The sequence below is a fragment of the Cynoglossus semilaevis genome, chromosome 15 (genome assembly GCF_000523025.1).
Source record: "Cynoglossus semilaevis isolate Cse_v1.0 chromosome 15, Cse_v1.0, whole genome shotgun sequence".
NCBI classification, from domain to species: domain Eukaryota; kingdom Metazoa; phylum Chordata; class Actinopteri; order Pleuronectiformes; family Cynoglossidae; genus Cynoglossus; species Cynoglossus semilaevis.
The window spans coordinates 10,864,520-10,892,088 of NC_024321.1; the positions used below are offsets into that span (position 1 = coordinate 10,864,520).

General features: G+C 41.0%; 1 protein-coding gene and 1 long non-coding RNA gene across 2 annotated transcripts; one reads left to right on the forward strand and one right to left on the reverse strand.

Annotated features, from left to right (window-relative positions):
• Positions 1 to 15,549: 15,549 nt before the first annotated feature.
• Positions 15,550 to 21,423, reverse strand: adra2db (adrenergic, alpha-2D-, receptor b). The gene has a single exon (XM_008327090.3). The coding sequence runs from the start codon at positions 21,009 to 21,011 to the stop codon at positions 19,746 to 19,748; it is 1,266 nt and encodes a 421-aa protein (XP_008325312.1). The 5' UTR covers positions 21,012 to 21,423; the 3' UTR covers positions 15,550 to 19,745.
• Positions 21,424 to 21,928: 505 nt separating this feature from the next.
• Positions 21,929 to 26,972, forward strand: LOC112488175 (uncharacterized). Its single transcript, XR_003052004.1, has 3 exons — positions 21,929 to 22,182; positions 22,745 to 22,777; positions 24,365 to 26,972. It is a non-coding gene; the product is annotated as an uncharacterized LOC112488175 (long non-coding RNA).
• The last annotated feature ends 597 nt before the right edge of the window (positions 26,973 to 27,569 follow it).

A 27,569-nucleotide genomic window follows, 5' to 3' on the forward strand; every position in this document is an offset into this window, starting at 1 on the left:
AATCAATGAGGAACAACAGATTCCTTTTTTTAAATTAATCAGCTCCTTGGTCTAAACTTAACTGAGGTCAGTGTTGTCATGAGGTCATGTTGCGATTCCCATTCCGTCCTGCTGTCTGACAGTTTGTGGTCGGCCCTGAACGCAGACAGAATGGAATTAATCATGCCAAAAACTAGAGGCCCATGTGTCACAGGAGGAAGTTGTCCCCGTGTCCCTCTGTCCCTACGTTTCTAGCCATTTGGTCGAGAAAATGATTCCTGGATAACAGACCAAGACGGAGTGGACGAGAAAATGAATCCCTCAGACGTTATCCTACAGAATCACACTGGGCAATTAGGGACGTAACTGCAGTGTCTGTGTCTGATCATGAGAAGATTATAAATTAAAACTGATATAGGGTGACAGAGAGAGAGAGAGAGAGAGAGGGAGAGAGGGAGAGAGAGAGAGTAAAGACGGGGGTCAGAAATGTTTTGGTCAGACTACTCTCCTGTCTAATGATTCTTCTACAGGACAATTTTCTGAGGACCCATATTTTAAAAGTCGTCAATAGACATTATTTCCTAAACTCCTGGAAAACATGATGTGAGACGATCCAAAAAAAAAAAAAAGATATTATTATTATCATCATTATCATTATGGGATATGCAGTGTTTTCACCTTTGGACTTTTGATCGCTTGATTCGATCAGAAGGTAAAGATAATAATAACACTCCCTGCTCTGATTCAGTGATGTCACATCCTGCAAAGGTTCACAGAAAACAGGAGGCAGCAGGTAAATGAGGAAGGAAAGACAAGCAAAGATTTGATTGCAATAAAAAAACCTGCAGAGCAGATGTTGTGTTCGTGCTGTAAGTGAAGCCTCGTTGTTGCATCATGATGTGTTTTTCAACACTGATGATGAGCACTGCACCGTGTGCCGTCCCACCGTGTGCCGTCCCACTGCTCTCACCGGGGGACGGTGTACAGCTGAGCCAATGGCATCGCTCCTGGTGGATCCTCACTGTGAACCAGCTCCACTGACGGAACACAGTCAGCTGCTGAGGAGGACAGTGTAGGCCAGAACACGTGAGAGGAAATCACAGCCGTGAGAAAATTAAAAAAAAAAAAAAAAAAGGCTCAGCATTTTCATCCCTGTGGTGGAGGAGATTTGTAGATGTTGTAGAAGTGGAGATAGTTGGAGTAAAAGCAGAGGAGGCAGGAGATGATTCGCTGTGGTGACCCCTCAGGGGAACAGCCAGTAGAAGAAGAAGAAGAAGAAGAAGAAGAAGAAGAAGAAGAAGAAGAAGAAGAAGAAGAAGAAGAAGAACAGTGCGACTGTTTGACTGCATTTCCTACAAAAAAGCATCAGTCAGAGTCTGTGTTCCAAACATTCTGCTGAGAATTCACATATTTTTCCTCAGAGTTTCTTTTATTCTCTGTGTTGAATCATAATATTTTATATATCACCTTTAAAAAAAAACAACAACAACTCAGTTTTACAAAGAGCTTCAGCAGTGAAGTAAAAATAGTTGACTCGCAGCCGGAGAAGAGAAAACACAATATTAAAGCCACAAACTTCAGAACGGAGAATTAAATATCATATAAAATAATAAAAACAAATAATAAAAAAAAGAAATCCCCTTAAAATAAATAGTTTCTAATTTAAGCCTTAAATGATTGTGTTGTAAATTAGTTAAATCAGACTTTTATTAATTAAACTAGACTATCATTATTTTAGCTATAAGGTAAAGAATATTACTACAGGGCATAAATATAAAATAAATATAGTGGCTAAAGCAGAATTATTCAAATTATGGCCCGTGGGCCACACATGGCCCAGATACAACTTCAGAGTGGTCCAGTACCCGTGTAATCAGGAATTCCTACTGTTAGAAAAACAAAGTAAATGGAACATGCTTGGCAGCACGCAACCCACAATGCATCAGCCGTTTACTTACCAGCAACAGATCCGTCTAACTCACTAACTGCAAGGACAGACACATGACAAATATTCTCACACACTCCAGGCTCCAAAACAATGTCTGGGAACTCGAAACAGTCAGCGTTTCTCAACATTTTCCCAAATATTTTCATTGGCTGATTTCATTTCCCAATGAAAAAATGTGGCCCAGTGACTTCTTGGTTTGAAATCTGGACCAACGGACATGTATTCATAGTCAAGTGTGAAGTATAGAATCTATCGTGGACCTTTTTGAATAATCGCATCACCAGATTAGAGGCAGAGGGAAAATGGATAATTAGCATCAGCCTGAAGCATGAAAGATGTGAGTGATTAAAAAAAAGCTAACAGGCAGAAAGGCACGGAGCAGCAGATTTGGAGATAAGCTGACCTGAGCTGCTATAATTGACTGTTGAAACAAGCAGCGATGATGATGATGATGATGATGATGATGATGATGATGATGATGATGATGAAGATGGTGATGGTGATGGTGTGCTTCAGAGTTCCTCACCGGTTGGTGAATGCTCACTGATGGCTCACAGCAGCACAGCGATTTGACCGCAGCGTCTCCCAAACTACCAGCTTCAGGCTGACATTACTGCAACAGGACGCAGCTAAACAGAGTAGTTGAGGAGAAAAACACTGTGGTGTGTTTCTTCTGCTGATAGACACAGGAGCTGCCTGGAACTGTTCAAACAGCCCAGACGAAAAACACTCTGAAGAACAAGTAGCAGGAGGTCGACGGGATGTTAATACCACACACAATAGCCTCGTGTTTTCGCCCTAAATGAGTTTTCTCTGAGTTCCTCCTTTCTTCACTCCTTCCTTTGTTGTGTGTTTTTTCATTTGTGGCATCAGAGAAGTTGTACTTCTTTACTTCATAAACTCATCCTGTGAAGCACAAACAAACATTTCCAAACTGCAGGACGTTACTTTTGCCCAGTGATCTGTGTATGTGTGGCTTTTTTAAGTTTTTTAAAGGCCTTGTTAAATGAAGGTGATTCCACGCATTTCCTTTACGTCGGTTACATTAAATGTAAACAGAGTTTGGTACAAATTGTACTTTTTACTTCCTGGCATTCATTGGTTTATCTTGTAGAGTCGACTCTTGGCATCGGGAGAGGTGAAATTAAGATGGTTGACTCTTAGGTCAAAGCTGAAATTGGCCTTTATCTTGGGCAGACTTGTCCAAAGTATGGCTCAGGGGCCTATTGTGGCACTTAGACATGTATAATAAGCTGGAATGCTCAGACAGCCTGACAAATGCTAAATGCCGAGTTTGAATTCTTCCCTCGAGAAGTGAACTGCTCATTTCACCACTTTTTTTTTTACAAGTGATGTGAACTGCTCATTTCACCACTTTTTTTGTGTGTGATTTTTTCAAAAATAAAACAAGTTCAAAATGAAAGGATAGTGTGTGTCGGGAATCAGGGATTTAAAAAAAAAAAATTTTCAGCTCTTCCCTTTACCAGTATAGCCTAGATTAGCAATAGCTTTGTTTATGTCATGAACACAGCCTTTGGTTAAACCGACCAATCCAAACTCGCCGCCAGTTAGTTAAGTTTAATAAAGTTCAGACCAAACTCTGAAAGCTACCTTAGCACATATGCTAACCACTCAGTTAAACATGTTCATATTCTTGATATTTACGTACTGTGCTGCTTTTGATACCTTGCTGCTCAACCGAGTTTGAATTTGAGGTGGAATTGTTGCCCTCGGGGCATCTTCACATTGTTTGACAGTTTTATTCTATTTTTACACCACTAGGACGTCATATTTATGAGCCAGTTTGGCATATGAGTATGCCAAATAATGGATTGTGATTTTTAAATATCGCTAATCTTTTCAAACAACAACCAATGATGTTTGCGATCCTGTTAGCTTTCGTTGTCCTCATTGACCAATGAGACGGAGAATCACCTGTAGTGACGTCGCTGATCACGGCCAACACACCTCTGTACGGTCCTCTAAAGACCGAATATGATGATCTTCAAAAATGAGATTTCCTGCCCACATACTTCACAGTTGTTTTTCTTTTTTGTGTGTGTAGAAAGTGGGGCACCAGTGCTGCATGAGCTGGTTCAAACACTCTGTCTCACTCTGTCAGAATTAATGAAGAGAGTGAACAGATGCTGTGCTTGGTGTCTTACCGTTATTCCTCCTTATGGAAAAAGAGAACGATACAAAAATTTAGATGAACATTCAATTTATTTTATATATATACAGTATATTTCTAAGGTGAATTCAAATCAGTGCTAAAGTGAAGTCAAAGATACAATTTAATAGCAACAGTTTTCCTTTTGTGTTCTTTGCCTGTGTGATCTCTTGTGTTTCCTTGGTGTCTTTTACTGTACATTATAGCTATGATGTAGAGTTGACGTTGAGTTTTCTCTAAAAGTTTGACTAGTTTTTTCTCACAGCGTGTGGCCCTGTGATAGACTGGTGACCTGTCTGGGCTCTAACCCAGTCCTTGAGTAATGGCTGCTACGATTGGCTCCCACAGGATGAGGTGTTGGAAGAAGAATCAGTGAGAGAGCACTGATAAATGTAGGATCTAGGTAGGAAGTTTGTTTACATCGGGGGGAGAGAAATGCTTTTGCTGTTTTTCTCACAAGGCACTTTGAAATTCAGAAGGAGAAGGAAATCTTTGTCACGGTACGAGGATCAGGCTCATTATCAGAGGATCGTGTGTTCAAATCCCTTCTTTGCTGCGGTGTGTTGAGCAAGCACAAAAAAATAAATCCTTTGTTCCCTTGGGATTGGTTAATTGCAGAGAACACATTGGGTTCTAGTAGAATTATTTCAAAATAAACAAATGTGTTTCCACTCAGCGATCCCTGACTCAGGAGCGTTTCAGGCTTCAGACTGGTTGACACGCAAACCGACTGTTATTGGAACGATGCTTCAGACAAAAGCTGAGAACGGAGACAGTTATCCAGGTTTTGTGGAAGCACTTTGGTTCCTCCTGGGAAATCTGTGAAAAATGTCACGAGCGAAGCACCGAGGTGATGAGAACTAATCAGGGGGTTTACGAAACGGCAAAGACGGAGCGCGTGTCAACATTTGGAGTCCGTCCTGAAACACACTCTCTAACATTCACCCCCCAAATAATGTCATCGTCAGCATTTGTAAATAATGCATCTGCGAGGAAGACAGACAGTGTGTGTGTGTGTGTGTGTGTGCGTGTGTGTATTAAACAAAAACAGATGAGTGTGAATGTAGCCCGATGGCAGTAATATCCAATCAGGAAATAGAATCGGACAGATGTCACACTGGCGTACCTGTGTGACAGGTACCATATTTAAACTATGTCATCTGAAATATATGTGTACCCACCTACACACACACACACACACACACACAGATACAGGTTCTCTGTACTCAGCTCTCACATGAGCAGCAAACACACACACAGATTATTGATGCAGTCGTGGTGGCACCTGAGGCTGGGCTTCCATCAGCTCTGCATCATGTTAATGCTGTGTGTGTGTGTGTGCATTAAGACATTATTTATATTTTAGTTCAACACACACACACACACACACACACCTCTGTATCTTACCAATGACACGCACCACACCTGAGGGAACGTAGGTGTGTAGGAGGAACGATAAAGGCAACGTACTTCGTATCTACTTTAATTTGGCGTGACTCCTGGTCGTTGTACAACAAGATCAATAAGCTGTTACATCAGCGCTGATTTAAATGCAGCTACACATAATAGACTGTTGTAAATCAGAAGTAGGGATGTCCGATAATATCAGCCAACCCTTTGTATAAACGGTTTATTTTCCGAGTGAACCGTATGAACCCGACACACACATCGGAAAAGCACCGCGGAGGCTGAAGCCTCACCATGACGTCCATGTGGGAGTGCTGCCATTTCAAGCGCGAGACCTCTGCCCTGATCCGGTCCACGTCTCCTCCCTCAGCCCTGCTCCAACAGCTGCTGGGTCTGTCCACTCAAGAGCTGATGACACATCCGACCGGAGACCGGGAAGACGAGCAACGCAGGCCGAATGTTGTTTGTCAGAAGACGGTTGAAAGACGTGACCTATTTCTTAGCGGTCGATAAAACCAGCAGCGGCCTAGAACGAAACCTTCCAAGTTGTGGAATCAATATCTGAAAAGGAGTGGGTGGAGGTCAAACCAATCCATAACCTCTTCTTTCTTCTTCTTTATATCAATAACCTGCAGGATGTAAAACCGACACTTAACAAATTACCTTCAGACTTTGACACTTTAGCTTGATTCTCATGTCAGGAGAGTTTGATTCTGAGGTTCATGGGTAATCGCGACTTATTCGCAGCTATCTCGTGATGAATCCGATTACAGACGCTAAACCGCTCTGAGAAGTAGCGCATGTTAATGATATGGGTGTAGCGACACGGCTTGGACGCTGTTCACGATCCTGACAGCAGAGGGAAGGAAACTTTTCTTGTGGTGTCCAGATGGGCGGCAGCCTCGTGACAGAGGGAACTATCTCAGGTTATTAGGTTAGGATACACACTAAATTGACCATATCAATGTAGAGTGTAGAACACTAGTGACCTTCATGCTGTGAGGCAAACTCCTTATCCACCATCTCCACACAACTCTGACCTCAACATGGATAATAATCAGCTAGAATTGGTAATTGCGTGTTTTTTTTTCTTCTTCTTTGCGTGGGCTTTGCATCTAATTTCATCGCATGAAAATTGAATATCTGTTTGCTCTGAGAGCCACGAGACCTTTACGTGACACCGTGCTATGACGACTGACGTTTGAATGGAGAAACAGGTGCGTGTTTAGCCGTAGCGCTGGAGAAGAGCAGACAGCTTGGCTAACACCATCAATAATTAAAAGCCCGAGGCTTGAAAATATGTGGCAGTAGAAATCATTCAGTATAGCACTACAGACCATAATTCACACAAAGGCACATCTGGAGGGGGTTTAAGTCTGAAAGCAACTCAAGCTTTACATCAACGGCAGAGCTTCCCATATTTGTCCTCCATGAAGAAGCTCACATTTTTATACTAGGGTTTAATTTATCATATTATCGGAGGCTGTAATTCACACTCTGTCCAGCAGTTCTGTTAAAGTCTGCACATGTGGCACATTAACTGTGTCTGAGATGGAGCACGTAGTGTCATGTACTGTACACATGATTCACTACAGATGTGCAGTACAACAGGAACACAGTACATCTGATACTGTGTACTGTATTTGATGCATGTTATTGAGTGCAGCTCTGTAAACCATAGTGTCGTCTGCATAAAGAAAGAGCGAACAGTTTGGGGTCATACGCCTTTCGTCTAAACTCTTGAATGTTTACGTCCTACGATGCTCGAGTTTATCAAGTTTTTCTATTTGTAGAATATACCCCGCGGACACCTTGTTTAGTCCATGGGGGCTACCAGGTGTCCCCAGGCACCACGTTGGTGACCCCTGATCCATCCATCCAAGAGAAAGCAAATGTAGCAGGACCAGCGAATGTAAACAAAGCCGTCGTCTGCATATAGTGTCTTGTTTCTGTGCGAGTTTTAACGCCCTACGCCAGAATGATGTAACAATACTTTTTAATAAACTTATGGGAGATGACGAGGAGGAGGACGTGGTAAACCTAGGACCTCCTGTATATACATATATGTAATAGATACATAAAGATATAGTTAGTCTTGTCTTGCTTCTCCCTCTACTTACATGTGCCATTGCACATGAACCCTCAACACTCCTGTACAGTATGTGCTGCACTTACGGTTTTGTGTTCAGTGGTTTTCTTGGTCCACAGCCAAACTAAATTTTCTCTTTCCTCTCAAACTGCCCTTATGCCTCACTCAGAGGATTTTGAATTGAGTCTTGGCACCAAGAGGAAGAATGCTAAGGATGTCTACACTGCTGTCACTGTTAGGCTTCGCAGCCCTAGTTGCCACAATGCTGCATAATTCATGGCCCGACCACAGCGACCCATCACTGTAATAAGCCGGGGTGACACCAGTCTTCACCTGAGTGCTGAAAAGAGCAGAATGATGTGTAAAATTTAAAATTGACACTCAATTGCATACAGTACACAGTACACAGTATCCTAATCCTAATGTACACGTATTGCAGGATTTTCCAGAATTGAATATTATCCATTTAATCCAGTTTCTTTTTCTCTTTCCACTGGGAGAAGACTGTTTACAGCCTGACATGAAAAAATGTGTCATTTTGAAAATCCGTCACATTCCTTCAATCATGCGTGAAAAAACTACTGTCAGATTTGACTGTTTTTATCATTTACACAGATTTTCTTGGTCCCAAAGGGATGTCGTTGTTTTCTTTTCCTTGAGTCACACCATGAGGCTGATATATATTTTTATCTTCATTTGAATGTCAACAACTCATCCATCATACATACTCATACATCACAGAAAGACTGACGAGGTTAATTAGGCGTTCATAATATTATTTAAAAAATATATCTGTCTATATAATTAATATAATTTATAATTATTATGAGTAACAACATAATTTTTAAGTTATCAAATTTCCAAGTCATGTTGTAATAAAATAATGTAGCTTGTGTGATATACGGAATCAATTCCAAAAATCCAATCATTGCCCATGAGCATTCAAATTGTGTTTTTATCACGCCCTGCGGTAGAGGACGGGAAAGTTACAAACACGATAAGACAGGGTTTTAAGATGGTATGATTTGATTTTATAATAGCACAAAATCGATGCAATGTCACATTTCAGAATAATACTGAATTATGAGTCCGTCTCCGAGTGTAAATAATCCTAAATAGCATCGTCAGAAATAACAAAAACGTTAAGGTCAGTGAGTTGTCTGAGTTGTTCAGTTGTTAAATACCACCATTCCCTCCGTTATCGGTTCCTGTTTGTCTTGTTCACTTCACAGCAGCGGCGGCTCTGTCTCTCCATCACCCACTTCTACCCATGGGTGAACCATGCTGCACCGCCTGCTTGTTAATCACAGCATGTCTCCTCCCCACACTCATTCTACCTTCACGGAGTGTTTCCCAGCGGCAGCAGTACAGGCAACTTGTTAACTTTAGGATAAAACTTTCAACACAACAAAATACTCGCTCTTGTATTTTACCACAGGAGACTAATTTAGATTCATTTTGATTCAGACCTAAAGCTAAGGGTAAGTTTTGAATTTACTGTGTATTTTCACTTACGTATATTTGACTACTGAATCTACACCTGGAATATTGAATCTACTCTTTCATCATGCGTGTAAGTCTTGCTCGGATAAACCTGAACCTGTGTTGTACAACTTTAGGCCTAGACCGCTGGGGTTACCTCGCTCCTTCTTCTGGCATCTGTTAATACCCGTCCCATTCCATTTTATTGTACCTCAGTTACAGTTACAGCTTCTTCGTCTTCACCTCCGTCCCCTGTCTTCATGTTAAGGCAACATGAACTGGGCTTCCTTTGTGAATCTTAAGACGTGTTCCCGTGACTGTGGGCAGTTTGTCTTCATTAACTGAGAGGAACATGTGTATTCTCTTGGGAGCCACTATGAACGTTAACTTTTCTTTTATGTAGGTCCATGTGCAGCGTGGACACCTGTATATCTATTAATGCAGGAACAAAAAGTTCTGTACTCCCAGGAATCTCAGGAGTTCACTTAGAGTTACTTAGAGTAGGCGCCAGAGAGGTGAGTAATTGGTTTGGAGTTATGTAATCCATAACACCACGCGCTGTATTGAACACTGTTTTGTGTGTTCAGGGACACTCTTCCATAGAAAGTACATCAGTGTCAGGAGTGAGAGAGAAACCAACTCTGTTACTGATAATCTTTTACACACCGGGAGCGTACCTGCACCGTGGGGTGTTCATTACCGTTGGCGTCTGACAGAAGCTGCAGCCATGATTGCTCATTAGCAGATCGCGATTACCTCGAATGGGGTTGAACCAATGAAACACGTTGGTATTCTGTTAACACCTCAGTGTTCAGCGTCCTGAGCCTCCACGGGCTTCACTTGCATTCCACAAATCCTTCACTAAACATTTTTCCGAAGCTTTAGGATTGAAATCAGATTGAAAGAAAGAAGGAGAGAAATAGAGCGAGGCCGCAGTGACCTCAGAGCTCAGCCGTCCAGATTAGGTTTGTGAAGTTTGACAGTGCAGCAAAGTGCAAAGGAAAAAAGGGCTTAAGAGTTCGGCCAAAATGGCCCTGAAGAAAACCTTTAAAATCGTTGCAGGTCAAACCGTGACCTCAACTCATTGGTTCGAAGATACTTCATTTGACAGGTCAGACAGGTTAGAGACGGTCTGTCAAGACAATAAAGCAGAGTAAGACTTGGTTCTCCACACAAGAAGTATTTGTTTGTATGTTCAGCAACAGGGATGCTGCCCCCTGTCTGTGTTTTCTCAGTGTTTTAAGTTACTTAAAGTTTTGATTTTATCATCATTTTGTTTACATCATTGTTCAAACAAAATTAGGCAGATGATTTGGCATGAGTTAAACACTGGCACGGTAGTGAAGAAGTATAAATGTCTGTACATCTTCTTTGTTTCTTCTATATTTCACATTAACCTTAGCTGTGCGACCAAAGCACCAAAAAGGTAAATGAAGAGGTGTGGTTCGGTGTGAGGCGAAGTGGGAGATTATTTTCAAGACAGCACAAAACAAACAGTCACACGACCTTCAGCCTTCAGTCTTTGCTCCCACTGGATATCAAGCCTGTCTGTTGGATCAGAAACACTGATGTGCTGCCAAGACGACCTCTGAAGAGTGGTGACCTCTGAAGAGTGGTGACCTCTGAAGAGTGGTGACCTCTGAAGAGTGGTGACCTCTAAGTCAGTGTCACTTTGTCAACTGCTCACTCAGTTTTTCTAAAGCCTCTTAAGTGTATTACTGCTTTCTGAAACTCTTCTACTTCTCTTCACAGTGTTAAGAATGCACAGAATACAGTGAGGTGTAATAAATGAACCTCCTATAGGTGTGAATGTGAGTGTGAATAGTAATTTGTGTCTATGAATGCAGCCAGTGACTCATTTACATTTAATGTGAATGTGAGTGTGAATAGTAATTTGCAGCCAGTGACTCATTTACATTTAGTCTAATGTTTTGCTTTATTGACCCCTGGTCTTCACCCTGTGACCTTTTAAAAGAAAAAAGTACATTAAAGATGTATTATATATATATAAAATGGAATTTAATGAATCGTTTTTCTGAGAGCTGGTGACGGCTTCTGTAATTCACACAGTGATGCAGTTGAAGTGAGGTTCAAGGTTTATATTCCATCAACAGATATTTATTCATCGCAGGTTCTGGGGCTTCTTCACTTCAATGTTTAATCAAATTATATATATCATCCTTGTTCGTTCTCTCGTTTAAATTGTTTTACAGTTTATAGTTTACAAATGATAGCCTATTGCTAAACATTCAGCATAGCACAGGACAACAAAATACCCCAAAGTTTTTACTGTAAAAGGGTTGTGATGAAAGTCAAGCTTCTTCTTCTTCCTTTTCTAGAAAGCTCTTTCAATGACAAAAAAAGGTTTCATGGAGAATAAAGACTTACAAATGCACGGAATAATCAGACGCTTGAATCCAGGTTGACCTTTGACCTACTGTCTGTGTGTGCACAGTGCTGTTCCAGGTTTCAGTGCCTCGAGGTTTAGAAATGATGCAGCCCGTTTTTGAATCAGAACTGAATCTCTCGCCTGACGTCGATGGCCCTCGATATAATCAGTGCCACGCACGTAACTCGAAAAATGATGCAAAATGAACCTTAAACGTAAACCTGATCAAGCACAGGAATGTACGTAGAGACATAGGCGCAGGTCAATGAGCTCAAGGCTAATCAAAACAAACATGATTCAACAAGTGATGGAGCCAGTTTGTGTTATCGTCTCTGCGGGGTATCGCTCGATTTCCCCAGAGTCTTGTTACTTAATGCTTCATTACTTCTGTATGATCTTTGCTGATTTGTTTTTATGCCACTGGGGAAGTCATTACAAATGGGAGACCACTATCTCGCACAGCTGTTCTTTCCTCGGCCGTCACTGTCGGCCGTCCTCTCACTTTGATTTATTGCTTCCTGTTGTCCTTGTTGAATTTCTCGACACGCAGTACGTGCAGCAGAAGTTTGAAACTGTCGCTTCACTGAGGCTTGGGACCGCAGCGCTGACCACAAGGCAGAGCTGCGGGGTCCAAAATAGTTTGGAGTCAGGGAATGAGATGAAAGGGAGGGATGGAACGGAAAACAAAACCACTTCATCCTCTGTCTGAGCTGGTTGTGGGCATGTCGCTGGCCTGCAAGAAGACGAAAGTTGTGTGTGGGACTAATGGCCCCTCGGGGAGTGTTGGACTGGGGCGACAGTTGAGTTAATGCTCCAAAATCTTGTTTCTGGACCAACCCTGTTAAAACAGCATCCTTATCCAGCAGTGATTAAAAAATGCATGACACAGTGGATTTGCAGCCCAGTCTATTCTGGGTGATTATCTTCTCATGTCAGGCCTTATTAGTGAGGCCAGAACTGAGGGAGCCCACTTTCACACTTCCCACAGCGTCCTCCACTTCCTCATCCTTCTTTATCTGGAAAATTTACTTTTATATTTTTCTTTTTTCAAATTAGGGATTGGATTAATCAGATTTAACACAGTCCAGGAGCAGCTTGGAGCCACACAGAGAGGAGTGTCAGAACTTAAAATCCTAATTAGAAGAAAAAAGTCTATAAACCAGTGAGAGAGATGGCACATTATCTTGGACAACAACTATGACTGACAGGACAGAGTCCATTTTCACAGATCAGACTGACATCAAGGTCTGCCAAAACCAGGGATTCAGAATAAAGTCAATGCTTGACTTATTACCACTTGTCAAGGATGATATCATTTTTTTTTCGATGGTGTTAAAGTGTCTTTTCAGGGACGTTATTCATCATCCCACTGTAGTTGACATTCAAATAGATACATCCATTTACATAATCTATGTTTTCAACTTCCCACATTTTCTCTTTTACATTTAAATTATTTCATTCCTGAGGCCTGAGCCTACGAGGCAAACTCCCTCATTTTACGGTTTCATGTCTACACAATACAACACACACACACACACACTCCCAGAGTTGTTAATTGTGGTTGCAGATGCTCGGCAGATAATATACCGTTGATTAAAGAATGAGGATGATTTATGGTGGACCGTCAGGGGTTTGGTTTTTCTTGTGAACAACACAATGACACCATCAGAAAAAGGTGAACTCTGGCCGTCTGGATGGGGTGCATTTCTTCAAAGCTTGTTTACTTCTCATATTCAATGCAGACAGGTCCATTTAAGCGAATCATCTCTCTTAAATACAACGTCGTACGACGCCATCCTCCATGATTAAAATCCTCCCACTGTGAGCGGAGAGTTTCCGACTGCGTCGCATTCGTCGCAGTATTCAGTATCTTGGAAGGCCTGAGGTAAAAAGGCGAGCGCAGGGAACCACTAATTACACCCTCAGCTTTTTTATACCCATCCATCCCACTCACTCACTCACTAAAAGTGGGGCAGAGCAGAACATGCACTGGAGGGTTGGCAGCTGCTCCTGAAGAAGCACTAGACTGAGCAAAACACAGACATCTCTGCAGGTGAAAGTCATTACACCCTCAATACTGCTGTTTGTAAAGTCACACATTTTGACTGCCATGAACAAGGAGTCCCCCGTCCAGCCCCCGCCCCTTTCTCTGTCATTAATACTAATTAATCCAGATGCTAAATATGGAGGTGAACATCAAGATAAATAACAGCTGCTTAGCTGTATCTACTGTAACTGTTTTTAATGGAGATTAATCCATACAATGGAATACAATTAAGATGAAATTGTGAAAGGCGAATTGTCAAGAAAAATATGTAAAATTATGACTCATAATATAGCTTTAAGAGATGGATTTCTGTCATCTGTTGAACACGTCGCGAGTATGAGAGCAAATAGAGTGGATGGACAATGCCTGTCTTTTTAACCATGTATTAAAATCCAATAAAATATCTATCTATTTATCTGGCCATGTATGAGAGCAAATAGAGTGGATGGACAGTGGCTGTCATTTTAACCATGTATTAAAATCTATCTATTCTAAAATATCTATCTATCTGTCTGTCTGTCTGTCTGTCTGTCTGTCTGTCTGTCTGTCTGTCTGTCTGTCTGTCTGTCTGTCTGTCTGTCCGTCCGTCCGTCCATCCATCCATTATCCTAAAGGATAATCCTTTTTTCCAGTTATGGTCCAAACTAATGATATGATGAAACACATTTTATTTTGTGAATCACTGACCCCATATATCTGTAAGACCAGTCCATTTCCTGTTTTCAGATACTGAAGTTTTTAATGGGTCAGAGGTCATGGCCATTCCTCTAATGGTGCAGCCCGTCTCCTACAACCTGTGGATTAACAAATACAGTGGTGTTCTGTTCGTTCACGTATTACAGATAATGGTATAAAAACACCGTCCTCCGTGGTCCAGGGGGATGGTGATGTGAGCAATCTGCCTCAGCACAGGAGAGGAAAGTGCTGAGGTGGAACAAGAATAACACATTCGAGCACAGATTGAAAAAGATACACTGAATGCAGAAATTCACAGAAATATAACTCCAGAGCAGGCGCGTTTCACGAGAAACAAAGAGCGGGTTAATCATACAGCAGAATGCAGAGGGAGCGCTTTTTATACCACGAGGAAAAAGAAGAAGAAGAAAAGACTTGGAATTACAAAGTCTTCAGCGTAGACTTCATAGTCATGTGACTTATCAATGCTATAACCACCAGTCAGAGAAAATGCAGCAGAGTGGGCACATCAGTTTGACCATATTACTGCATTTACAGTGTAGTATTAGTGGTAATAGTATTACAGTATTTGCTAAACTATATTAGTAAGTAATCGGAGCATGTCAGTTTCTGCTGCTGCAATCCTGCCTTTGTCTTCTATTGCAGGGGTTCCCAACCCCTGGTTTAGGGACCGGGATTTGGGTCCATAGGTCATTTGGTACCAGGCCGCAGTGGGACACAGTGAAAACATGTACTTCAGTTTTACTCATTTACTTGATTGGAAAATAATCCAGTCATATCTCTTTACTTTTTTCATGAACAGATAATCTGGAAATGTTTCAAAACAACGAACATTCAGACGCCGGTACTGGTCGGCTGGAACGGTCCTTGCTACAAAAAAGGTTGGGGAGCACTGTTCTATTGTATCTACGTTGATTTCATGCTCCGTTTAAACCCAAACATCTTCAGGTTTTGCCTGCTAATCGAGGAACATTTTCACTACGGTGGTATTTATACAATATTAGAAATCTTCGTAATTCATTTTACAGGAACATTTTCACTACGGTGGTATTTACACAATAAAATAATTTGTTTTAGTCAAGGTGACAGTGAGTGTACCAACTTTTCTGGAAAATACTAATATAAAAAAAACTTTCTTTCATTCTTTTCTTGCCTTTTCTGGAAAATACTAATATAAAAAAACTTTCTTTCATTCGTAGTTTCTCTCTGTCCGTCTGTTTGACTTTCTTATTGAATATGTGCTGAAGATATCGTTCTGAAAATGTCACAGGAATACAGCACAGTGTGAGCTGTGCCACAGTTGTGCAACGGGCACACACTGGTCAAACAGAAGTTAACAGTGTTGTGGTGTGGAGATGTCCCCGTGCTGGATTATTGTAGTTGCATTACAGCAGGAAGGTTGATTTACGGCCGACTAGAAATAAAGTACACGGTCGTGAAGGAGCGTTTAACTCACAGAGGCGGAGAGCCGCTGTTGGAGCAGGTGCAGAGACAATACTTCCTTGTTAGAGAAAGGTGGGGGAGGGAGTGAGGGAGTTAGAACATCTCCTCGCCTTTTCAGTACCTGCTGCAGGTTTTTCTATAACACGGCACACACATTATATAATATAATATTATTATATGATTGTTCCCAATGTGATCAAGCTCCTGTTGAGGAGATTAACCCTGTGATTGATTTATTAAAAAGCCTGTGGGATAAACAACTGCTCACGCTCAGTGAAAAAAGGGCCAATAATCTGGCAGCGCCCTCTAAGTTAGTTACCACTGCAATGGTGTGATTTTCCCTGACACTCGGAGTCATACCTGGGCTGTCTGCGATCAACGGGGTCATATATTAGTGAGGCCTGGAGACACATGATTTGATTCTCTGCCTGACTTGGACATGACAGCGTCTGATTTACACTAACGACGAGCTGGAACTTCGTCTGTTGATAAGCGGCTAAGCCTGGGATGGACACGGTTTCGGCCTTGCTTTTCCAGAACCCTTATCTTGTTAGAGGCAATTGAAAAAGACAATTACCTGCAGACGCTGAATTGTGGCGAACAAATGAGGTAATGTGACAGGAGACAACAAGCAAACCCTCTCCATCTCTCGCCGCGGCTGCTTGTTTGTAAATGTGTGTCCAATTTGTCCTTTGTCTTTTGTCCTTTTTCTCCCTTTCTACTTTTCTAAACATCTCACAGCACATACACCGGCACCCTGTGGAAAGAGCTTCAATAAGATAAGAAAAGATCAGACTTTCTCCTTCCCACATCGGGAAAAGTTTTGGCTCCGTCCAGTTGGTCTGTTGGTTTATCTTCAAGAAGTTCCTAAAGAGCTCTTCAGTGAGAACCTCCTGTCCTAGCACTTATCTCCACTCCTGCACCGCGCTTCTTCTCCACTTCAGCTGTCTCACCATCTGGAAGCCCAGCTTTCCTGACTAGTGGTCTCCTTTCAAGAGTTCCTCCATGAAGCTTGATTGTTAACCCTCCTCTTTGGAGAAAAGCATCTGCTAAACGCATAAATCTAAACGTAAATGTCTGCTTCTCCAATCAAGAGGTTTGACTTTCTGAAGCGGTCTTCTAATTCATTTTTCAGTTTAGGACAAATTTGAAGGGATGAGACAGATTTGAGAGATGAAGATAAAAGTGTAATGCATACTTGTCTTGAATAATACTGCAGTTAGCAGATAATTACTCTACTGAAAACGTAAGAAGTATTGCGAAGAATTTCGATGGACGATCTATGGGGGAGGATGGACTAAAGACGTGATGGTAGCACAACACGAGGTTTCCTGCGGTTTCTTTTGGTCTGAACTTTGAAAAAAACAAATGTAACATAGGTGCGGAAGAGTAACAGTCGTCACTGCAGCTAATTAAAAGCATCACACTGCGTTCTTGCTACAGCACAGCAGTTGATTAAAAAGATAATTGAATTGGGAAGTGAGATCGACCAGGGACTCCCATGTATTCTCCGCAATCAGTATACAATAGAGAAATCACAGGCGGACGTCCGTGTAAAATATTTTTCAGGCCAAGGGTGACGAGGTAGCCTTTCAGAGTGGTGACAGCGCTCCCTGAGGAAATTAACTCACATGTTACATGTGTAATAAGGTTCTATTGTCCTGTTCGTATCTCAATTAGCATCACAAAGATACGGAGATACGAAGATACGAAGCCTGCCGTACTCTTTCGAGATAATCTGAGCCCAGAGTGTTTCCAGAGTTTGAAAAACCCTTCAAAGATAAAGTTTCTTTCATGACTTCACTTCTCATCTGGAATTCTTTCTTTTTTTTTTTTTTTAAATTCATGAATAAAACCATGCTGTGCTTCAAAAGGATGAGAAATTGTGCAACAACCTATTCTCTTGCAGTTCTCCGAGATTTTTCGGCGTCACGCCCTCATGAATATGAGCTCACATCGCCATAAAGTATCTCATTAGAACTTTTTGTCTCAAACTCTTTTAAGCATGACGACACTCCGACGGCGTGATTATCTTTGGCAAGGCACCAGTGAGCCATGGGAGGCCTTTGAAGACATTTCTGAGACGCTATATGTGGTGTATTTATCCTGAGCACCACCATGCAGAAAATACACCCCAGTGGATCAGGTCAGAAGTCTGCTCTCTAACCACAGGTCTCCCTGGAGAAGAAAAAAAAGCCTTTTCATGTGCATGAGTTCATCCTAACCATTCCAGTGTACCAGGGTGAGTCGAAAAGTTCTAAGATAGTTTCTAAATCTGTCTGTTTCAGTTTTTGTTTTGTTTTTTTTCAAACTTTGAATGGAAGCCACTTAAAATATTGATTGGAACACTCAATTAACACAAAAGATGAATTACAATTAAATTGAGGATTTGTAAAAACATAGTTTTTTTTCACGTAAAGATTTTTTTCACTTACTCTCATAGATGTTTATTTTCCTAGATGTACTTGAACCAACCACAGTGTGCAGCTTTATGGGAAACAGTTTTGCTCAGTATCTTAATACATTAATACAAGATTTTTTTTTCTTTTTAGACACATTTATAAATTATAAATTTATACATAAATAAATTCTGAAGTTTGTGTTCCTGCCAGCAGTGGCCAACAGAATGTCTCAAATCCAATTAACAGAAGAGTCTCCGACTGATTCTATGTTAAAGTGACACTGTCATTTCATTCATTTCAAATGGACACCAAACATTCACCGTGATGTCATCTCTTATCAAATACGTTGTTGTTATAATCACAGATTTAAACAGAAGCTTTGGTTATAAGATTTCGAGCTTTTTCACATTGTAGTGATAATAAACCATGAGACTGAACCAAGGGGATTTTTTACAGATGACGAGTTCCAACGAAGGCCAGGGATTCTATATTTCAGACCGAGTGGGCAGGATGTTCTTCTTTCCTCATTATTTTTAGCGCTGTCAAAGTCACTCACACTTGTATTTGTGTTTTCTTTTCATCTCGCAGGAAGATTTTTTTTCTTGTCAAAAGACAGAAATGAATGTGGTGCAGGACACCCTAACCCAGATTTAAACTCCTCTTCTGTCAGGGACTGTGGACACACACTCACACACACACACACACACACACACACTGCTGCTGCTTAAATATTTACAGACATAATATTAAGTTAAGGTGAGAAATGCAGATTTATCTGACGCAGTTGAACACACACACACATTCACACACACTCATGCTCCAGCGTGGCCATTGTTCTGCTGTGAGGTGGGGGTGTGAGATTAGACTCTTACGTAAATTTGGGGGGTTTGTTGATAAGAAAGTGGCTCAGCGTCTCGCTAATGCTTAAAGCCGCAGCAGGCAAAGATGTATTGGAGCTACATGTCGTGATGCCAACAAATGTCGGCTCCTCACCACGTCTGCTCATCAGAAAAATAATCGTAAAATAATGTTTTTGCAGCTGATTGGAATGCTTCTGGATAGAGATGTTTACCATCACCCTATAGGTGGCAGTAATGAGACTCAAATGAGCCAGAACTGCAATAATAATAATAATAATGATGATGAGTCCCTTAAATATACCAGAAAGGGGAAATTTACAGGCTGCCACAGGAGGCGCCATTAAGTACACTGTTTCAATTTACGAGCTGCCACAAGAGGAGGATAGCGGGAATTATTACCAAATGCAACACTTACTGTACATGTTTTAGAATTGACGGTGTAAATCCAATATCAGTGACCAACTCTTGCATGTTTAGTCAAAAATGACACTAAAATAAATTAGGTTTATGCAAAAATAATCATGTTGCAGCAGCAATCAGTTCTTCAATCAGTACAACGCAATTGTGCCACTAGCACCCCCTGCAGTTAAGAAAGGGTTGCACTCTTCTTGATAGACTTCTGTTGACTTTCAAACCCCAGGGAAGTAAAGTTTTTTTTTTTTTTTTTTTTGCTCCACTTTACATTTTATTCACTGACATTTACACGTTTACACGAGACGAGAACTTTTTTCCCCATAATACCACTGTTACACTAAAATGACTCGGAGATCGGACCTGGTCAGACATGAGGAATTGAACACCAACATCCAAAATGAAGTGTGTCTCTTTCACTGCTATGTGCGTTTAGTAGTTCTACATATGATCTTCTTGAAGGCTCTTCTGAAATCCCTGTTGAAAATAGTGTATATGATGGGATTGACGGAGCTGTTGCAGTAGCCAATCCAAAAGAAGAGGTTGAAAAGTGCGCCGGGGATGTAGCACCGGTCTCTGCAGATGGCATGAAGACTGTAGGTGAAGAAGAAAGGGAACCAGCAAAGCACGAAGACTCCCATCACCACCGCCAGCACGAAGGTGAAACGTTTCTCGCGCATCTGGGCCACTTTGGTCTTGTTGGCCATCTGTGGTCGCTCAGTTGGGTTCTTCTGCTCCGGGTAGGGCTGTGAGGACCGAGCCGATGCCCAGGAGAGCCGACAGTTCTGCGGTGGGCAGCAGTCCGAACCCTCCACCTTCCTGCGCTTGGAGAATCGATTATTGCGCGGTTTGGAGTCTGAGGTATAGCAGCTCTCCTCCAGATCGATGTCGTCCAGCTCCCCCTGTCTTTTCTGTTGGCTTTCCGAGCCTTGACTGCTGGGACTCTCCATCTCGAACCGGTCCTTCCTGACGAAGCAGGTCTCCGACTGAGAGGGCTGCCTCTCCAAACCGTTCTTGGCCACGAATACAGTAGAGGAGCGCTGCTTGGCCACTTTGTAGATCTTACAGTAAACCAAAATCATGATAAGACCCGGGGCGAAAAAAGACACGAGGCAGGATGACAGGATGTACCAGGTCTCGTCGTTCAGCAGACACTCCCGTTCGTCATGCTTGGTCATGAGGAGAGGAGGGAAGGAGATGATGGCAGATATCACCCACACCACAGCGATCATGGACTTGATGCGCTTCGGCGTGCGCTTCAGGTTGTAGCTGACAGCCTTGGTTACTGACCAGTAACGGTCCAAGCTGATGGCGCACAGGTGCACGATGGATGAGGTGCAGAACAGCACGTCCAGAGCCAAATAGAAGGCGCACCACGTGCTCCCAAAGTACCAGTAGCCCATGACCTCGTTGGCCAGAGAGAAGGGAATGACCAGCGTGGCCACCAGAATGTCCGCCGATGCCAAAGACACTAGAAAAAGGTTCTGGGGCGCACGGAGAGCGCGGCTGGTCAGCACCGCGACGATCACCAACACATTACCAACAATGGTCAGCGAAATGATCACCGTTACGACGAGGATGATGAGTGCAGTGGCCGCCTGAGAGTGCGGAAAAGCCAGCGGTGCGTCCGTGCTGTTCTCGTCCTCGGAGCCATTTTCCACTGACAGATTCGACAGGATTAAATCCATGCTGTCTCCAGATTGTCCCTTTGTGTCATGTTTGTGATTTTTCCTCCCGCTGTTCCTCCACAACAGTTAAGAGGTTGTGCGCAGAGCTGCCCTATAGTCAGTACGGAGAATGCGCTCCTGCTCAGTAACCTGGTCAAGTCAGACCGCGCTTCAAAGAGGCTTTCCATCAAACAGCAAATCCTGAATCACCAAGGCCAAAAAGGTCCAGCGTGCATATGAAATGTGACTAAATCACTAAAATCTAAAACAAAAAAGGCCACAGACTGACAGCCAGACTCAGATCCGCAGCTGTTTTATTCCTGTGCGTAAATGTCTCTCTCGGTGCCGAGCCTCTGTGGAGCTGAGCTGGAGCTGAGCTGGAGCCGCTGTTACTGAGATGAATGCCTGTACACCAGTGAGGTGACATCACATTCAAGACCAACCCATTCCTCAACTTTGAGGAGAGAGAGAGAGAGAGAGAGAGAGAGAGAGAGAGGTCCTGGACAGAAAATACATTTTATGTTGCCTTTATGTCGCATAAAGTTGCCTGAAATAATAATAAAACAATTATAATAATAAAATAAAAATAATAATAAATATTATTATTATTATTATTATTATTATAGAAATAACTTTTATTTTATGTTACACCCAGGGCAGGTGTGCAGTAAATGGGAGCTGAAATGCTGCCATATATTCACCCACAGGCTTGGATGGGAATAAGAATAAAGACAGTAACTGGTTTAACATTATTAACTAAACTAAATCCTACACTGTCCATGTAATGCATAAATACATTTATTTATTAGTATTTAATTATTTCATTCTTTTTATTTATTTGTTTTATTTATTTTATTAAGTTAGAAAGGACACTTTATTCGTCCTAAAATTGCTGTGACTGGCAACATGGATTTCTAAATCTTTCTCTGGCCTTAAGTAGGCCTACACGGGACTATTTATGAGAAATAATTTTTTTTTTTTAAATTTCATGACCACAGTCCAGTCAAGATGTAACTTAATTTTGTTGTTTATATGCAGCCTCACTCTTCTCCTTTACTTTAATCCATAATTGTTGTAGGTGTCAAGGATGAGATCATGGAACTGTGTCTGTTTACACTGGGGAAGCAGCAAAATACCACAAAAACGACACACGAAGAGACGAACGTGACCCGTGACCAGAGGAGATGGACCGGTGAGTGGAAAAATATGTTCAGATACTAAGATGTTCTGCTACTGATTATATTATATTATATTATAAAATACATTTTAAATTGTAAAAAAAAAAAACCAACCCAGAGTGAATAGCATTTGGGAAACCCTGTGTTTGGAGGATTTACCGATGGCTTAATGCAGCATGAAGGCTGCAGACATTCATGTAGGCTTATGTGTGTGCCTCTGAATTTACCCATGAAGATGACTTTGGAGGCTGCCTTGGAATAAAATAGAAGGCTTTGCTCAGAGGTCCTGACTATAGACCATGTATAACAATTGAACGTAAGAAAATAATGGAGAAGTAAAACAGAAACGCAGCGTCCTTGAAAGTAGCTGCTACTAACGAGAGGCTTTTCCCCTCCGTACTGTAATCTTAATACACATATTCACATGATGTTGTGGTCCTAGTAATAATCTTTTGGAACCATTTCCGGCACAGCAGAATGGTTAGGAATTCTAAAAAAAAACAACGAAACAAATGTTACATTTTTCTCCTCTTTTCTTATCTCTCCTCTGCGTGGCTCTGATGTCAATCCTCAAAGACACCGACCGAGTCAGTGGAGATCATCTAAAGGGTGAGTGTCACCATAAATCACTGGTCTGCTGACGTTCCCTTCAGGGTTTACCTGCTCTACACAATATCTGACCTTTTTGATCCAGCGTCCTCCAAAACACACAGGTTTTTATTTTCTTGTTGTTTTTTTTATATGTGCAGGAGAAAACAATGTTGTTGGGTCTGATTCTATGACCTGCAGTGAACCTGAGAACTATCCAATTATTCTAATTACACATGAGCCCGTCTTGTTATGAAAATCACTGATTGCGAATGCAATTACACAGACTAGTGATTTGTGTTTTTTTACAGCTTTTCTGAAAAATAATTATAAATACATATTTAGACATTTTGTTGATGCCAAGCTGTCTCATTTGTTGTTAAATTACGATTCAATGACTGATTCAGACTAATGAAAACCTTTTGTAATTACGCAACTGTAATATTGAAAATAATCACACTTGGCTTGTTCCCTTCTTCAAAGGTGGCCGTAGCAGGTAATTTGCATTATGATGTTGGCATAGTATACACACCAGATGGAAGTCTATCCTGAAGAAACCTTTCTCAATAATCTGGGTTCAGGACTGGCTGGATATTAACGTGTGCAGCTGGATTCCTATCTGAGCCATCTTGGTGGAAAACCAAGTTTCTGCCTTGGGGGTTACATCCACAACACCAATCATAGCGGGAAGAAAAACTAGCGGTTATCCTTAGTAATATATCTATATATATATACAATAATATATATCTAAAAATCTATGACCACCCTAAAGTACTGCCACTGACCACCTCGGGGCTGCAGACCCCTGGTTGAAGACAACCTCTGCACTATTTAATTTAAATTAGTACAAGAACGACTACTCTCCATTTTTGGGGTGGTTTGGCAACAAAATATCCTGTATTTATAAATTATCCAAATATCTTTTTTTTTATATATTAACTGATGCAATCGTCTTTATATCCAGCCCAATAGCTGTTGCATCATGGGAAACAAAAGACTTTTCTTACTCAGGGCCACAACAGTTCGCAGCTGTACTTGACCTTGCTCACTATCCCACAGCCACACTGATCCTTGTCTATTATGCACCACGTAACATGAATGTGTACTGCAAATATTGTGTACTACACATAAATAATTTAATATACAAACACCTCATGCATCTAACATACATTTACATATTGTGTGCTGTTTACATTAGACTGAGGCGCCATTGAAACCATCCTATTGTTTACTGTACATTTAAATAGAACTCTTTCGTTGAAACACTTGTTTTATTTGTGGCCTCATTAAACTGCCGATAAAAACAATCACACACATTTTCCTGCCGGCCAAATGGGCTTTCTATTCCCAGCAATGCAACAATAACCAGAATCCTGTTGCTTAGGATCCGACTTCCTGTTATGAAGCTGTCATTGCTGATACAGTGGGGTGGTTATATACAAGACTGATTAGTGCGGCAAAAGGATTAGGAAATTACACAGACGCTGTGTCTGAAACAATAATTATTCAGGCAGCTGTGTGTTCAAATGATCCTTTCACCATCTATACTCATTTAGAATCTTTAACCGTGGTAATAAATATCCATTACTTTTACTTAATCCTTTTCAGGGTCACAGGGAGGAGGTTGAGGCCAGTCCCAGTTGTCATCAGGCGGGGGCGATGTAAACAATGGCAGTCCACCTCCGGGCCTCATACTGAGACAAACAACCATTCACACTTCTTCCTATTCATAAGTATTTAATTACCAGAATCAACCACGGACCATTGACCAAAAAGCAGGCAACCGTGGTCATGCTCCACTGTGCCACAGGACTGTACGCCAATTAACCATCGTTTGACCCATAAACAGAGAGAACTTTCCACTAACTTTTTGAATCAAACAATGTTAAAACCAAGGTCAAACAATGTTAGAATTGTGTGACAATAAAAGTTTTTTTATAAACATATTTCTTAAAATAGTCAGGTTTACTTATGGTCTTAAAATGCTAAGCTATAGGGCTAACTTTATACCTTGTTGCACTGTCATATTTAATTTTTAACAGACCATAGCTTCTTAACTGAAATTATGTTCTTTAATTATGTTCTTTTTATTTTTTCAATTTTGGAACATATTTTGCCCATACAAAAAAAATCAATTTTTCTTAATGCTTAAAAACAAGCTAACGTCGCTAACTACTTAGCTTCTTACTTATTATTTATTATTAGGGTTTACAACAACAACAACAAAACAATCTTTATACTATTTTTCACTGCATGCAGAAACTCCCAACACATGACTCAAAACAATGTTAAAATTGTATGTTTTAAAACAGAATAGTGTGTTACCTGTAGGGGTCAGTTATTCTTCTTCTTCTAAGCTACTGTTGCTATTTACTTAGCTGCATTATTCAAGTTTTTCCATTGCACACTGAAGGCTTTTAATGATTCCATGTTTCCTAGTTTTTTGGGGTTTTTTTCACACTAACTCCACCTTTAAATTAAATCAGCTCATCATTCGCTGGTGATTCAACCACATGTTCATTTGCCAGTTGGCAATGTTCTGACTGGTGAAATGTTAGCCCTAATCACTGCTCCCAGACATTCTTCATTAACAGTGATTATTTGAAATGTTAGTCAAACTCCATTTCCCTGCCAACATCTACACTTTTAATAAGCTTAACACACACACACACACACACACACACACACACATTTCACACCTTCCTGGGTGATGATATACTCGTCGATGCTTTGCTGCGGAGAATGAAACAGAGCGTGGAGGAGAGACAGGCAGGAAACTAACAAGAGATGCTCGTGCTCTTGTGATTCGTCGCCTTTAAAAGCGTAAGAGTTATGGTTGGAAATATGGTGTGGTAACATACAGTATGTGATCATGTTGATTACACTGTTTATTCACCAAACACTATTCCATACAGGGTAAGAGAGAAATAGGTAAGAAAGGAGCTACAGAGAGCACCTGACGGCCGTGTCTCAATCCTCTTACCTTGCTGTTTTTTTTTTTACCTGGATGACTGTAAATCCCACTGCTGTCTTATATAACACTCCAGGAATAAATGGTTGAAGGTGCTGTGTGAGAACCACATCTCTGGTGACAGCGATTTGTTAAAGCAAATATTGTCCTCAGAGAATCCTGCCTGTAGACTTTCAGTGTCCACAGGCTGAGATGGTTACTTAAATACTGCATAAATCCATAGCGCTGTCTATGTGTGTGTTTGTGTGTGTTCTGTTGTTGTGTGTACTGTGAGATAGAGTACCAGGGGACACACTGTGTGTCAGAACCAGCTTTCCAGTCTAGATAAATGCATGGCTGCTGACCTTTGGGACCCAAACAAACAACATTTTTCTCAGTTTTTCCTACGCCTCAAAAAAAACCTCCATGGACTTAAAAAAAAAAGAGGAAACACTTTTTAACTGTCAGAGCTAACGAATCCCTGAAGGTCACAAATGTCACCACATTCCCAAAGAGCTGCACATGAGTTTTCAGCCCACGTTTTGAAGTGGGGTGGTAATGTTAATTCGTTTGTTATAAAGGAATATGAAGTTTCTTCTTTATATTACTTTTTAAATTTGTGAATATGCATCTTTTTTAAAAAAATCTCACATGATTAAAACGTCCTAGAATACATTCATACTGTGAACTCATCAGCTCGTTTCTTTTGCTGCCTTTTGAATCTGAATGTGTCGAAAAGGGTCTCCGTCTTTGATGAGGAGCAGTGACACTTGTGTACAACATCCATCCAGAGGAAGGAGCTTTAAAATTCACTTCCATGACCACGGAGAATTGGCTTCCTACAAAACAACTCTTGGTTGAATTAGTTCGCCTTCATTTCAGTTTCAGAAAAAACGAAAAATCATTGAATCTGGTGGAACGTCTTTTATTGCTTGGTTCAAAGCTTGGGGGGGGCGGGGGGGGCCTCAACAGCTGCCTGACTAAAAAGTAGCTCTGGATGGAGAGATGGTGTGAAAAGGTACTTTATGAAATGTACCAAAAATCTTTTTTCATTTGCTGTATTTTGGGCTGTAGTAACGTGACAGAGACTGAGGGGAGTTTATGCTTTGATCACACAGTAATGTTTTTTATACAATCGTAAATATAATCTCAATAGCAAAGTAGATGTGGATTAATGATTCATTGAGATAAATCAACGTTCCTATATATAATTTTAAAAGAATTCTGACTAATCTATATAATACAGAATAATGGAATAATGCCAAATAAAATATGCAAAATTTATAAGAAAATTCTTCCTCTTCCTTTGTTTTCTTTTGAGCATCATAGAGTTTGTGGTAGTGTCCAAAAATCATCGTCACCAACTGACTCTGTGACTCTGAGAGAAACGGCCGAAGTTTTTCTTTTTCCTCATCCATTAGTTCTAATGGTCGGGGCTAACGCTGCGTGACCTTTCGTTCTGCTATGACTGGCCTTCAGCTGTTTATACACTGAATGCGTTTTCACTCTTTTATTTGCGTCCTGTTTCAGGGAGTATTATACGACCACAGCCATTGTATTTTCTATTCTGGAAATAATGCCTTTTCTCTACGTTGACCTGATTATAAGATGCTGCTCTAGGCTTTTTCATATTTTTGTTTTGTGAAGACATTCAGGCCTTTAAGGTTTGACTACACTGGGCTGGCATGTCAAAAGTCAAATTAGACACAGAGGACAAATATATTATATTATATTAGTGAATAAGATGACATTTCATCCAAAATCTTAATATTAGGGTCTGATTCAAACAATGAGTGAAGTCACTGAAATTACATCATCGCTCAACAACTGGACGGCTCTGATATGTCAGAGTCAGTTATCGTC